Here is a 16396-nt window from a genome sequence, read left to right on the forward strand (position 1 = left end):
AGAGAGTAGTAGATACTGAGGACACAACTGTAATGATCACACAGTAACTTTTTTATATATAAACATAAGATTTTCCCATAGGGCACATGCTTTCTGAGGACAGAGAGTAAAGGAGAGGGAAAGTGAGAAATCACTCCCCAGGGGAAATGGTCATGTCAGAATTCCTTCTCCTCCTGTCTCCTCTCTGGATTTTGGGCATGTGCGCACTTTTGCCCAGTGTGATTTTCAGGCTGTTGGGTCCAAGATTCAAACTGCAGTCACTCATGTAGGAATCCAGTGCCTTAATCACTACATAACCTGCTGGCACCCAACACAGTAATTTTTAGAAAGCATCAGTGTCTGTCCCAACATAACCACTCTAATGGAAAATAAAGCTATGGAGCATTTTACAAAATTAATCTAGGTTATTGGTGACTAAAACTTGACTTACCACCGTCTCAACTGAATGTCGGAGTCCCTCTGGAGCAACTTATAGGGCAGAAGTCTCAAACTGGCCTACTACAGATGGAGTCTGTTAAGATCACACGTTGTCGGTCCACCACATATTTTTAAAATTTTGAATTTCTGGGTTTCTGGCTTCTCTTAAGTCAGAACCTCTCTCTGGCAGTGCTGAACACACATTCCCACATGGCAGCAATACGCTGCTGTGGGGCAGCAGCTGCTTCTTCAGACCACGCATGCGTTTTCCAGACTTCTACAGAATTCTCTGGACCACTTTGTACATGTAGGTTACCTTGGGCCACTGCGGATTTGTTAGTCTGTGATCATTATCTTGAGACCTGGTCATGAACTTGCCCACACACTGTGTTCATGTATTCAATATGGTAGAAATTGACCTTACCCCGTACTAACCCTGGACTCCATATGACAAAAATGCTATGAATCGTGGCTAAGAAGTAACTGCTTTGTCAACAGCTACTTCCCAGAAACTCCATCTGTAAAGTCAACTGACTGCTTTATCTAGCACATAAAACTACAGAAAATGGAAAATTCCTCTTTACCCTTTACTAAGGACTAAAAGATTTAAGACATTTTTTTCAATTGGAAAATTCTAATCCTGAACTTGTTAAGTATGAATAGAGGAAGGCTGATAGTCAAATAAAGGGTCCAAATGTCTGAAGGAAAGAAATTATTCTGAAGGATCATAATAAATATCCCAGGAAGGAAATTTACTCCAAGGTCTATTGGGGGGAAAGATATCATTTCTATTAAATGGGTACATTCTAAGGTTAGAAAAAAATTAACATGAACAAATAATTATCAAATTATTTTTATCTATTTTTAAAGTCAGGGTTTTTTATATATTATATACATAGGTTAAATTAACCCTTTTTAAGTGTACGGTCTGCATGAATTTTGAAAAATGTATGCAGTTTTGTAATCACCAACACAACCTAGAGCATTTCTACTGTCCCAAATATTTGCTCCAGTCGTTGATAGACATTTGGATTGTTTTCAGTTCTGAGCCAATATAAATAAAGCTCTTCTAAACATTCTTGTACAGGTCTTTTCAAGAACATGTTTTTCATTTCTCTTGGTTAAATTAACAGTAATATTGTTGGTCGTATGGTAAGTGTGCATTGAACCTTATAAAAAAGAGCCAAACACTTTTTCATGATCAATTTATGAAAGTTTCCATTGCTGACAATCTCGAAAGCATTGGGTATTGTCCACATTTTTAAGTTTAGTAATTCCAATAGGTGTGTACCAGTATCTCATTGTGGTTTTAATTTGCAGTTCTCTACAAAGATGTGTTTTCATGTGCTCGTTTGCCATCTGATATCTTTTTGGTTAAATGTCTGTCCAAACTCACCCTTTTTGGTTGCTCTGTAAAAATGGATCTGGGCCCTTTAAATTTGTTTTGTTAACTAGTATTGAAACATTATCAGCAGAGTGCTAAGGAAACTTTACAATAGGAATAGTTTTGCTGCCTGGTTCTGGTGTATTTCTATGCTGGTTTCCCCCAGTATGAGGGAGTGGCTTTCTCCAGCAGGGTCCTGCAGCATTTGCATCTCAAGGGCTCAGCTTCTGCAGGACATGGCAGCCAGCAGCACCCAGTGGTCAGCAGCCTGCCTCTAGTAGTGCTTGAAGGTCTCCAGTGCCAGCCTCCTGCAGCACTCTCAGCTTCTCTCATACTCAGCTCCTTAGCTGCACAGTGAACAGCAGCATCCGGTGGCCAGAATTGTTTCAATTCGATTGTTTTCTTGTAGCAAAGTATGGCACTTCTAAGCAAACAGCTGTTCCTGAAGTAGTACAGGGCATATTCTGGCAAGTTCCAAAAGGCATATTTCAAGCAAGTTCCACTGCTAGGGCACCACAATGACTTCGACACCATCCAGTGAGCCACAGGGGTACTCTCTCCAACAAGGTATGGATCTCATTCCCAAGGGCAGGGACAGGGGCAGGGAGGGGAAAGTGGCTTCTTGCTTGAGTGCTCCATCTCAACCCCAAGTGTGGTGACTGCTCTTGATATTTTCTATTCCAGCCAATCCCTAATTACTGTACTTCCCTGTTGTGGTTAATAATTCCTCATATTAGAAGGGATTGCAGCGTGACCGTCCCCCCAGGGGGCTGATTTCTCGCTTTCTGTCTCTCTGTCTCTCTCTGTCTGGCGAGCGCACACGCCCTATAGCGAAGATCTCTCCAAAAAAAAAATAAAAGTTAAAAAAATTCCTCATATTAAACTTTTCCTATTCAAATTATTACATAGTTTATCTCTCCTGATTTCATCCAGACTGATACGAACCCTTTAATCTAAGAAATCAGGACAAAATCAAAACAAAACAAAAAAGAAAGAAAAAAAAGACACTACTACTCAAGATCTTAGTAGACATTAATAAACTAGAAAAGGGAAAGTCAATAGAATTGATGCATACATTAGAGAAGCATCTGGGAAACGATGCCAAATTGAAATAGACAAACTTATATGGCAATGTTAAATAGGGCTGCACAAATGCAGAATGTTAAGAATGAAATATAAAATATAACAAATCTTAAAAACAGAAAATTAAGACATGTAAGAGGGTTAAATTGATACGGAAAAAAAAGGGAAAAACCGATTCAAGAAAAACTGTAAAATTAAAAGAGAAGAATAACCCTGTAAGAAATATTAAAGAATTACCTTCCACAAAAGCCTAGTTCAGACAGTGTCACTATGAAGTTTTGTAGCTTTCAAAAGCAGGTCAGTCTTTTGCTATATTCAAACTGTTTCAGAGGATGGAGAAAGAATAAAAGAATCCTACTCAGTGTAAAACTTTTCTAGGTAAAGTACAGACAGTACTATCTGATAAGGTAGTAAGTAATATTAGGAGTGAATATAAATAAAGCAACTCCTTCAGCAATTCATATGCTGTAAGAGAAGAAGGGGGAAGAAAATATATTTGTTGATGTCCTTCATTACTCATGCCAAAACAACCTGCTGTAAGATATGCCCTCTGGCCAGAAGTGTCCCAGAAGAAAACCTGTTTTTCTTTTCTTTCTTTTTTTTTTTTAATATAATCAAAGAGTGAAATAGGCCTTTCTAAACATAAAATAAAATACTGAAACGTTTTATGTAGTTCTGTATAGTAACGACCACAAAGGCATATACAAAAGAAAACAAACTGGAAAAAATTTGCAAGACACAATGAGCCAAGGGCTATTTTTTTATTTTTTATTTTTTTATGATAGAAAGTTGTGAGCAAGAGACAAAGACCCTCAGTAGAATCTCCCCACACTGGGACTCCTTTCCTCAGCCTTCCAACTCTTCAGGCCTGTTCAGTGCTTGTTGGCATCCTGTCTGTTTTTCAGGCCTACATGGGATGGCTTCCGGTGCTGCAGGGCACTTGCACCCCTGTGCCATAGAGACCGGGCCTGTAATGAACTATTTTAAATCAGAATCTGAGTAATTGAAGCTAGAGTCAGATTCTAGGCTAAATTTGTCTGCCGTCATTATATTTAAGTTTTTCTTTTGAATCAGTGATACATGTTTGAGGACTTCAGAAAGTCCATGGAAAGGGCCAGTGGGTCGTATGGTGATTAGGGTGCTGAATTTCCATATAGCAGACTGCAGTTCCAATCCTAGGTCTGTTGACTTGAGAATCATGCCAGGTACATGTGCATGCATGCCCAAAATCCCAAGAAAAGAATGGAGAAAAGGGAACTGTGCATGGCCATCTCTCTTGGGGCAGGGGAGGTTTCTCACTGTCTCTCTCCTGCAAAAAAAAAAAAAAGAAGAAAAAGAAAGAAACAAAAATAGTTCCTGGAAAATGGAATTTAAGTATAAGCTTATTTTGGCACAAAACATTTTGAAATCCATGTGCAGTTCTTTTCCTCATCTGCATTTTCCATCAACTTTTTGAAGCCCCTTTGCACATGTAGTAAAATAGACCAATGAGTAGGATATGTGCAGCGATTATTTCTCAACACCATTCCGGACCTACCACTCCAGTCTATGTCCCTTCAGGCAGCCACAATTAGCAGTTTCTTCTGTGTTTTTCAGGAGGGGTTCAAAAATGCACAAACACAGGAATTATGTGGAGTTCTAAGTTTGAATCTTTTGTGCTACTATTTTGTGCTGCTGGGTTAAAACATCGAACAGGGGTTGCAGATTGCAGCGATGGTTTGCTGTGATTTAGATTGGTGACAGTGTGACCGCCTCTTCCAAGCTCAGAAAGGGGCGGGTAAAGCTGGAAGGGCAGTGACTCGACAGAGCTTCTGTGGTCCCAGGCTGGCTCCCTAGGCTTGTCCAGGAGCCTGAGGACTGCTTGGGTGCTGTGTGCAAGGGCGATACCCTCCAGAAGGTGGGTTCCCAGTCACCTTCCTTTCACCTCTGCCCAGGCATCACAGTGAATATTTATGGAGAGGGCTTCAGGTTTCTGGGCAGTTCCCTTCCCTCACCACACACCATTTGGCCCAGTGTAGCACCACTACCCCGTCTGTCCATGCTCATCCCCTTCCTTTGTCTGCCGCCCTCCTCATCAGGAGGGATTCCTTGTCCTCTTCCATTATCTTCTGCCCTTTCTGCACTCTCCATCTCCTATGCTTTGGTCTTCTTTGCAAGAAGATGTTTATGTCCATGCACTCTGGAGCCTTGGAGAGATCAAGGTAATATATGTGACACATAGTTTACAATGTTCCTCTGTTCTGCACTGCTAAGGGCTCTCCAAAAAGTTGCCAAATTTAACAAATGAAAATACAGGATGCCCAGTTAATACTGAATTTCAGATAAATAGTGAATAATTTCTTAGTGTAGTGTATCTCTTGCAATCTTTTCTCCGGCATTTAATCTGTCAACCCTATTTCCAAACCAGTGGAGTAGTTAAACAATCCTAATCTGCATGTCTTTGCCCTGAAAACAAAGTTCTAATCCTCCCTTCAATTCAGTGACTGACTGTGGCCCTTGCACAGCAAAATGTCCCACTAATTTCAAAACTGGGCACTTTGAGTAGTGTTGGGCCAGTGCAGGAAGCATTTCAAAGTGGTTGCTAGGTGGCAGGTCTCCGCTCTGTAAAGCATTTTCAATTCTATTAGTACTGCTGGGTGACAGTTACATAGCAGTGAGCACAATGTATATGGTTAAGAGAGCTTCACTGCGCTGCCATGTTTTGTTTCATTTCATTTAAAATGTCCGATAAAACTGAATATAAATAACACATCTAAAAAGTTTTGTATTTTGAGCCAAATGCCAGGATGTCTGGATAAACACAGAATCAAGTAATCACAGGCTTAATTTATTTGAGCTATTTTTCCCTGCTGGATTTTTGAGATAGGTGAGACTGGATTTCCTCCAAACAAATCTGGCAGGAGAAAACTTGAAAGTGCCGGCCAGTCTTAAGTATCCCCACATGATTCCTGACACAATTTTACCTAAAAAATGGAGTACACATAATAGAATTTTATTTATTTATTTTTTTATCTTGAGTTCTTTTGCAAATATACAAAAGGAACAGTGTGGTCTATTCAGATCTCTCTTTGTTCAAATTACTTAACAAACTCCGTGAAACAAGACTTGTGATTTTATATTCTGTCTTGTTCACCCAGAGAAAGAGCAGAATCAAGGAAAGGACAGAAAAGAAAGGAATAGAAACTGGAAAATAACCACTAAAAGCATAATGATAATAATGATGTCCCTCCAACCCAATGTTCCTCAAAAAGGAACAGAAACCTGCCTAGAGCATGTTTGTGTATGATTTTTTTCACTAAAATTGTATTAAGAGCAGACTCCAAAGTAAACATAACAGAATTAAAACATACCTGTGCTTGGTAAAGTGTTCTTTTTTTATTATTGTGCCTTAGTGATTCCGGAACTGAGGAATGAGAAGAAAGCAAAGAACTATGGAAACTTGAAACTGGAAGGAACCTTATATTTTTTCTCTTATTGGTACTTATATTTTGCAAAGAAATAACTTAAATGTTCAGTAATAAAAATTTGCTAAAATTTACATAATAGTAGTTGGAAATGGAATGAAATTGCTGATATTCAACCATTTTTATCTTACAAAAATGATTATTTCATTGGATTCTACCTGACGTTTTGCAATATCAGAAAATACATGGTAGTTCTATAGGTATGGGTATGAAACATAAAAAACCCAAGGTAAACTACAAGAAACAGTAGTGTTACAGGGTGCTGTAAGTGTGTGTGTAGTATTTTTAGTGATACAATATCCTTATTTATGTCCATCACAAATCTAGGAGCGTACAAAATATAACAAACAACAAAAGTGGGAGCAGTAGATGGCGTAACGATTACACCACTGGACTCCCACGTAGTTGACCACAGTCTGAGTACTGGACCCAGCAGCTTAGAACTCTTGCCAGGTGTATGTGCATGCATACCCAAAATTCCAAGAAGAGAATGGAGGAAAAGGGAATGTAGCATGGCCAATTCCCCTAGGGTGGTGGTGGTGGGGGGATGGTGAGCTCTCATTTTCTGCCTCTCTGGCAAGCACATGTGCTATAGCAAAAATCTCATTCTAAAAACCAGAAAAACAAAAAGGCAGTAGATGCTTCTAGAGGGACAAACAGGAAACTAAAAACAAGAGACAAGAGTGAGAGGTTTTTTTTGTTTTACTTTTGTACATTCATCAAATTCAGCAACAACAACTATATATATATATATATGTATGTGTGTGTATATATATATTTTTACTTTACAGTGGACACTTGTGCTTGCCATAGAAAGACAGAGAGAGGGAAAAAGCAACCCCTCCCCAAGAAGGTGTGGTCATGCCACAATATCTTCTCCTCCATTGAAGAACCCATTGAAGAAAGTGCTGCTCAATTGGTTATCTAATCCCTACAGTTCAAAGAACAACAGCAAACAGTTTCTGGAGCCTGACTGGTTCTAAGAGTTGCTCTCCACAGTGACTTTGTGGTTTACCTGGAATCTTAATCATTCTAGTTACACAACGAGCTTCTCCTCAAAACAGTGTCAATGGAGGTTCTATACATCACATTAACATTCTCACTGTGATTGTGGGTGATGGATTGGATGCTTCATGCAAGGACTGGGAGTGGGAAAGAAACCCCTCCACCTTCATCAAATCTTATGATTCCCTTAGGTACAAAGAGTACTCGGAGCTATTTCCAATGAATTCCAAACCCTTTTCTCAGTATGATCTTTTTTCTTTACCTTGGAATTAGAACTAATAGAACTTTGAGGTCAGCAGGTGGCATAGTGGTTGAGGTGTTGGACTTCCACATGGCAGACTGATTGCCTAGTGGTTTTGCCACTGGACTCCCACATGATCAACTGTGGGAGTTCGGTTTGAGTCCCAGATCCAGCAGCTTAAAAAATCATGCCAGGCATGGGAACCAGCAGTTAGCGTAATGGCTATGTTGCTGGACTCCACCTAGTCGACTGCGGTTCGCGTCCCGGACCCGGTGACTTAAAACTCACGCCAGGTGCGTGTGCGTGCGTGCCCAAGATCCCGAGAGGAGAATGGAGGAGAAGGGATTGTGGCGTGACCATCCCCATCCCCCCTGGGGGGGTGATTTCTCGCTTTCTGTCTCTCTGTCTCTCTCTGTCTGTCTGGCGAGTGCACATGCCCTATAGCGAAAACCTCCAAAAAAAAAAAAAAATCATGCCAGGCGTATGTTCGCACATACCCGAAACCCCAGGAGGAGAACGGAGGAGGAGAAGGGATGGTGGTATGGCCATCTATCCTAGGGAGGTGATTTCTCACTTTCCCTCTCTCTGTCTCTCTCTGATGAGTGCACAAGCCCTATGGCAAAAAGCTAAAAAAAAAAGAAAAAGAAAAAGAAAAGAGAGGGACATAACAGCTTTATTTTTTAAGCCATTTAACAACTTACTTTTTTTTTTTTTTGTATAATTACATACCCACACTATTATTCTGGTGTTTGTATTTCACAGCATGTTTTATTAACCAGTTCTCTATCAATATATATTTAATATGTTTCTATTTTTTGCCACTATAAAAAATTGTTTTCATGAATATTCTTGAACACACTTTTTTTTTGCACACACCAAGGACTATTTCCTCAGGATTAATTCCTACATGTAGAATTACTAAATCAAAGATTTGCTTGTTTTTAGGATTTTGGTTAAGTATCATCCAATAACTCAAGAAAGCTTGTACCAATTTACATTCTAACCATTAATAATTCAGAGTTCTCTTTTGCCTGCAGTTTTACCAACAGCGGGTATTACTTTTTAAAAAACTCTTTGCCAATCTAATGGATGAAAAGTTAAGATGTCATCAGTTTTTTGTTTGTTTGATTGTTTGTTTTTTGAGGTTTTTGCCTTAAAGAGCATATGCTCTCCAGAAAGAGAGAGAGAGAGAGAGAGAGACAAAGATAGTGAGAGGGAAAGTAAGAATCACACCCAGTGGGGATGGTCACACCACAATCCCTTCTCCATTCTCCTCCTGGGATTTTGGCATAAATGCACACACTCCACCATGATTTTTAAGCCTCCAGATCTGGGATTCAAACCAAGGTTAGCCATGTGGGAGTCTAGCACAGAAACCACTATGCCACCTACTGGCCCCATGAATAATTTTTTAAAGAACTGCAAGGTTTAAATCCCTTCAGGGAATGGCAGGTGCCATTCAGGTAAAATCTAGACCCTTCAAACTATGTTGTCCATCACATTCTATTTGCACCATATCTAGACAAATTGATCTCCCACAATCTCTAAATGGAAACTGTGCCCTTGTGAGCTTAGTTTCTTTATTTCAGTGCATGGGTCCTGAAGTGCATTAGAGAACCCAGTCAGGGTTCTGACTCAAACTCTTATGATACTATGAGAGGAACTTCTTGAGCCTCACCTTCTTCATATTTAGGTAGGGTCAGAACTAATATGAGATTAGAATCTATGTAATGAAGAACAGAGCTTAGCATACAGTTAGTACTGGTATTCATCCCGTTCTCCAGGCAGCCCTCTGTTTTTGGCTCATGCTGAGACATCTCTTTGGCATATCCTTTATTTTCCTCCCCCTCACAATATTTTACCTTCTATTCTGGCCCAGTTTTATCCAGATTTCCTCAGAAAGATGTCTATAGAATAAGGCACTTAATATATATCTTATTCAGTTTGGCTCTTTTATGCAAGGAGTCTTCAAAAAGCTCATGGGAAATACCTATTATGAAAACCTATGCATGGATTTCAATATTTTGCATCAGAACAAATTCACATTATAATCCTACTTTTCCATGGATATTTTGAAGTCCCCTTATGTTATTATTTTAATGTTTCAGATATGCTTAATGAGCCAAGTTGTAAGCTTCAGGAGTGGCATTTAAATCCACCCAGTAAGTATTTGTGGAATATATAAGTAAATGGATAAAAGGTGGATGGGATATAATAGCAAAAGTAATAATACTAGTTTACCAACTACATTTATAAATTATCCTAATCATTGTACTAGTGACCCACAATTGATCAAGACAAATTTTTTAATACATGGAGTAATATTTCCTACATTATATCAGTGAATATTCTAACAGTTCATTATAACATTAGGATATACTGAGAGAATATACCATTCCTAATGGTTCAATAAGTGTATGTCCAATACCGTATTTCTCCTTTTCAGAAGCATTTAGTCCTGTATTTTAACTTCTCTGGAACTGAGATATACCGTACTGTCAAGTAAATAGCCACTGGTCAGGTGATAATATGGTCCAGATGGCGTAGCCTCTTTGTGAACATGATCATAATTGTTTAAATATTCCTCATTTCTATTGAATTCCACACAATTTAGTACTAAATATGTCAGTGCATATGCCAAGAAATCCAGTCAAAGACTGCAGAAATTGCCAAATGTGTCAAATTAGGTGAAAGAAATTCTAAAGCAACAAGAGGTTGATATAACCAATTCATGTATCATGCTGGACTATAGCTATGGATGGAAACTTCTTTCTGGCCATTAATGGAAAAGCTTCCTAACGTGTAGTGACATATAATTTAGTTAAACAAGAACACTATGTTTTAGTCAAATAGAATAATACCAGAATTAAACAAATTTGCAGAATTGGTGCCAATGATTAGAAGGTAAATCTCAGAGACAAAAATGGAAAATCCCTTTTAAAAAGGACTATACTGTCAGGGCTGGCAGGTAGCATGGTTCTCATTTCATCCCTCTCATCCTGGACTCCCACATGACTGACCATGGCTCAAGTCCTGGACCTGGCAGCTTGCTTTCTTGCCCCCCCCCTTCACTTTGTCCCTTTCTGGTCAAATTAAAAATAAATCAACAAATAAGTTAAATAAAAAATAACTCTAGGGACCAGCAGTTGGCATAATGGCTATGTCACTAGACTCCCATGTAGTTGACTGCGGTTCAAGTCCCAGACCCGGTGGCTTAAACTCAACGCCGGGCACGTGTGTGTGAGCCCAAGATTCCGAGAGGATAATGGAGGAGAAGGGATTACAACTCTGCCAACCCCCCTGGGAGGTGATTTCTCACTTTCTGTCTCTCTGTCTTTCTGGAGAGTGCACGCACCCTATAGCAAAAACTCTCCAAAAAAATAAAAAAAAATCTAAACAAAGGACTGCACTTTCAATAATATTGTGTGGAAAAACACATATTAATTCTCTGTATGAAAGGGATTAAATTAAACTCTACGAACAGAACTTCAATCAACTTATTTTATTTGTTTTCCTTTTTAAATGCATCTATACTAAAATTATCTATGTCTAAGTAAGTTTAAAAGCACTCCTCAGTAAGTATGAAGTGAAAATTCTGTGTGGTACCATTGTGTCATAGTTTAGTTAGCAACTCTTTCTGATTCTTGGTAGCATGCACAATTGAAGATGTCTTGGATTGAATGGGTATGATAAATTGAATGGGGGTGCTAAGTCTGTGAGTTTCCAAAATTCCTTTTGTGCAGGAACAGTGGTTAAAGTTTTGTTATGTCGGTGGGTATGATGTTGTTGCTAAGGAATGGGGCAGGCAGATCCTCTGATTTCTTCACAAACATCAGTGACATTTGTTTGCAGAACCAACATAATTTGAAGAGAAGCCAGCATCTCACATCACCATTTACAGCTTAAGATAGGTCACAGACTGCATTCTAAATGAGGTAAATGCTCCACTGTCATTAGTTAAGACCTCTAGTGTTATATTTAGTATAGATTTTTTGTGTATGAAAATAATGTGTTGGTACAGACAATGCCCTCCATTACAGTCTGTAAGTACGAGTATATAGTCAGCCACATGTCTTCCAACTGAAATAATTAGTAAGTTTCTTTAAAATTTTTTCTTCTTTTTTATTCAATTTCTTCTAGTTTACAAAAAAACATCTTTGGGTAAAGCAATGTTTATTGTACAGCATTTGATGACAAAAAATATATTAAAAAAATGAAAGACACCATCCTTCATCTCACAACCAGAATTGCCTCTTCATGTTTTTGCCATTACATTCAATGTATTGTATTTATAGCAACACAGCAGCCTAACTTGCACACTGTGGATGCTCCCTTCATTCCTGAAAAAATATATTAAAAAAATGAAAGACACCATCCTTCATCTCACAACCAGAATTGCCTCTTCATGTTTTTGCCATTACATTCAATGTATTGTATTTATAGCAACACAGCAGCCTAACTTGCACACTGTGGATGCTCCCTTCACTCCTGCTGGTGCATGAATGCTGAGAGGGGACCTGGAGGAGGGCCCATATGTCTTGCTATTAGAACCAATTATACAGATGTTATGGTCAAAAAATCATTTGTCTTCTCAAGTTTGCCTTGTTCTTCTACAAGAAGGAGCTTGGCCAGGACACACCAACTTTCCACTACTTGGCAACCAAGCCCTCTGTGAGAAATGGTCACTGTTCTCATTTCATCCCTCTCATTCATTCATTTATTCACTCATTCATATTTACAGTGTCCACCATGGGCCTGGAATATGGAAGGGAAACAAACATGGCCCCTGCTCTCTTGCAGTTTACAGTGAAGACAGAACATATAAGTGAACATGTAAATAAGTATATGTTTACAAATTTTAATAACTGAGGAACAGGAGAACAGGTAGCTGGGGTTCTAAATTTTATTCTATGTACAGTAGGAAATCAGTACTTTTTTTTAAAGTTGATATTGTGCTTATTTTTGGTAGGTAACTTTCAAAGTTGAAAATACGCAAGGTCCAAATATTTTTAAATGAAAACCTTCCCTTCCTCTGACTTCCTAGCCACTCATTCCCCTCTCAAACTTCCAGTGTATTTCCTCCCTGAAATATTCGAGGCACAAACAAGGAAATCGCTTTACTAAAAGCCTCTTTAATCAGTGAGAGACTCCGTCGTACTTGTGTGTTTTAAGACTACCCAAATAATGAGAGGGGCATGGCTCTCCGCATTAGAGCTGCATTTTTGCTCTAGCATTCCTATTCTTTTTGGCGGCGCGTTCACGTTTTAAAGACGAGTGATTCCCCGGAGCTCAGGGCTCTCTGTAAGTTGCACCTCTGGCAAGGTTCAGACACTTCTTCCCACGCTGTGCTCCCAGCGATAGTCACCCCTAGTGCGCAGCTCCCAGCCCGGAGCCCTGGAGCTTGGCATTCAGCTCAGGTGTGCACGTCTATTTCACACAGATGCAAGAGCAGATTCGAGGCACGCGGGGGTGTTCATACAGCACTCAGCGGGCTGACCCCAAAAAAGGGGGCCTGGGGGGGGGCGGGGCTGGTTGGGGGGAGGAGCCGGCGCCGAGGTCGGCTGCTGGGCTCTCCAGAGCTGCAGCTGAGGCACTTCGGTCTCGGACCCGGGCCACCCACCGGGCGCTGAGCGCTCCCTGGCCCCAGACTGGACAAGCCCGGGAAGGTAAATCTGCCTGGGAGTTCAGCAGCTTAAGAGCTAGGGGACTCATGACGGGAGCGGGCGGCTGGATGGCGGCGGAGAGGAGCGTCCCGCGGCGAGTTTCCCCAGAAAGCTGAACCGGTCCCAAGTTTCTTGTACAGCGGTTTTAGCCCGGCAAATTGGTGGCGCGCTCATTTCCGGGTGGTCTTTGGGCGCAGGAGGCACGCGGAGGTGGGCTGCCTGGGCTGCAGCCCAGATTCCACACAGACGGAGCAGCGCGGCGGGCGCAGTTTTTGCCCGAGAAAGGGCGGGTAAGCGCCGCGCAGCTGCGTCCCGCGCCACCGCAGGGTGACCGCCGAGCTCAGAGCGCGCGAGTCTGCGAGGCGTGCTCGGTTGTCCAGAGGCAAAGTTCCATAAGTTCTTTCCTCTTTTGGCAAGACTAGTGGGTGTTGTCACACATACACACACCCCACCCCCGCCCCCGATTGTGACCCCGAAGGTCCCACTATGGACAGCGAAAGCGAAGTGGATTTTTCTAGCAACAGCTCGACCCCATTGTGGCGGAGGCGATCGACCCCTCAGCCTCCGCTGCTGAGTCGGAGCAAGCCGAGGCCTCAGTCTTACCAGAGCCCCAACGGGTTATTGATCACGGATTTCCCGGTGGAGGACAGAGGGACTCCTCCCGCTGCGCAGACTCGGGCCCAAGTGCTCACAGCCGCCGACGGCAGGACAGTCCAGAGAAGCCCCCTGCTTCTGCACGTCCCTCGGAGAGTGGTGGCCAATGGCGGGACGGTTTCCCCGGAGTACAACGCTGCTTCTCCACGACTCCAACGGCCCAAGTCACCTCTGGTCCCCAAAGCGGCGCCGGCTGGCTCTCCGAAATCCCCAGCAAATGGCACGATGACCTCGCCTGCGTCGCCGCTGCGCCCCCAGCGGACTGCTAACGCGCTCGTCCCCTGCAGCCCAGAGGAGGACCCTACTCGGTTGACTTTCAGCCCGGTGCCTTCGCCCCCTGCAAAGGGTCTTGCCCCTGATAACCATTCTCCTGGCTTGGCTCCGCAATCCGGTCAGACCACCAAGGAGCCGGAACCGGGATCCTGGAGACTTTCTCCTGCGCCCCAGAAAAGGAGTTCGGAACAAAAACTCCCACTCCAAAGACTCCCGTCCCAGGAGACCGAGCACCCTGAGAGTCCTTCGGTGGTTTTGAGTACAAACAGCCCCGCTGCCCTCAAAGTTGGGAAGCAGCAGATCATTCCCAAGAGCCTGGCCTCGGAAATTAAGATAAGTAAATCCAACGGTCAGAATGTAGATCCCCACAAGCGACTCCTCAAAGTGCGCAGCATGGTGGAGGGCCTGGGAACAGCCCTGGGCCACGCTGGGGAGGAGGGCGAGGTCGACAACGACGTGGACAGTCCGGGGTCTCTGCGGAGAGGCTTGCGGTCCACATCCTACCGCCGAGCAGTAGTTAGTGGCTTTGATTTCGACAGCCCTAACAGCTCGAAGAAGAAGAACAGAATGTCTCAGCCGGTTCTGAAAGCAGTGATGGAAGACAAGGAGAAGTTTTCCAGCTTGGGAAGGATGAAGGTAAGAAGGGGCGTGAGTGTCCACCCATGCCGCTTGCTGAGCCAAAAGCGAATATGCTGGGGGTGGGAGGAGCAGCCCAGAGGAAATCATAAGTATTCTCTTTTAATTTTGTTTTTGCTGTTGATACCACGGTGTGCAGACAACTCTGGGCCATTCTGTTTGTTGTCAGAAATAGCCAAGTTTAATGCAAGTTTAAGTGTGGGAGTGAAGCTCACAGCTTTTAACTTTCCAAGCCCAAGCAAAATTGGGGGGGGGGGTGATGTACAAATGGAAAACATTTACACCAAATTAAGTATTGGTTGAGTGAATCCTGAACACTTTATTTTTATTTTTAAAGGTTTTTGCCTTAGGGCATGTGTGCTGGGTGGAGAGACAGAGAGACTATGAAAGGGAAAGTGAGAAATCACCCTGGGAGGGGAGGGGTATGGCCCCCATCATTCTGTTCATCCCCTAGGATTTTAGGCAGGCATGTGCAGAGTGATTTTCAAGCAAGTGGTCTGGGACTCAAACTGGTGGGTCCTTTGGGAGTCCAGCACCTTAACCACCACACCACCTGCTGGCTCTCTGAACACATGAAGGTACAGTTGGCTGCTAAGGGGAGAGGAGCCCAGCGCCCTAAGGATCTGTTCTCTTCACTCTGGTCAGGTTGTTGGTTACAGGTGAGAGTGTTATCTGTATCACAGCTGATACAGGAAAATACTGATTTCTGTTTCAGCCTCTGCTTTTTGATATTCTGTTTTTACTTGCTGGTTTTTTTTTTTCTTTTTCTTGGAGTGGTGATCACACATTTGATGTCATCCAGGTAAAATGAGAATTTTAAGATCACTTGCCAGAATCACAAAAGACACAAATAAGTTGTCATCCGTTTTGTTACTTGCCTCTGTCCCCATGCCCTTGGTATTTTATTCCCATTTGTCCTGGCATGCATTCACAGATTGGTAGCTCAAAACTTGATGTGGGGGTAAATATTGGTACTGCTTCCAGATAAAGGCCTAGGAGCTGTGCTTCCTCAGATACTGCCAAATATGCATAATAAAATAGGAAACACTAGAGGGGGATATTTTGAAGTGTGTGCTGCCTTCTCCAGAAATAAGGCAGGTCTTGGCAACAGGGCAAAGATTCCTTTTGGCAGCCCCTCTCCCCTTTTTTATGATTAAGCAGAGAACTGGAACCGTTTTGTAAAAATGTCGCATATGTAATACACGGACAAGCCTGTTTCATTTGAGAGCTATGGTCTCAAAGAAAAGAAATTACTTAACAGTTTATGTGGTTTTTTTTCTGACTCTACAAACATAGGAAAGCTTAGTGACGGTGAATCACGAGTAGTGAAATGAGCTGCCGTGGTGGTCATTTGAGGATTCTCAATCCGCTTTGATGGGGTGTGGGGAACCCTGCACATTTTATTTCACCATTCCGGGAATTGTAGTGGTCACAGGAGCGAGCTGCTCTAGGGATCATCTGCTCTGCTTTTGGAAACCTAATGACTGTAACAATAAAAAGTACTTTTACTTAAAATAGCTGCGTTTTCTATTTGGCACATTCATTCATGGTTTGGTTTGCTTTTTCCTTTTTTTTT

At 42.0% G+C, this 16396-nt stretch overlaps 1 protein-coding gene across 1 annotated transcript in view; it reads left to right on the top strand.

Moving 5' to 3' along the window:
* Positions 1-13426: 13426 nt before the first annotated feature.
* The window catches only part of ARHGEF26 (Rho guanine nucleotide exchange factor 26), a gene marked incomplete in the record, with an annotated part of 134204 nt that continues 131234 nt past the window's right edge, over positions 13427-16396 (top strand). Inside the window, 1 exon segment of the mRNA XM_014588297.2 lies at positions 13427-14820. Within this exon segment, the coding sequence (XP_014443783.1) occupies positions 13744-14820 (1077 nt within the window).

The sequence above is a fragment of the Tupaia chinensis genome, unplaced genomic scaffold (genome assembly GCF_000334495.1).
Source record: "Tupaia chinensis unplaced genomic scaffold, TupChi_1.0 Scaffold000272_1, whole genome shotgun sequence".
NCBI classification, from domain to species: Eukaryota; Metazoa; Chordata; class Mammalia; order Scandentia; family Tupaiidae; genus Tupaia; species Tupaia belangeri.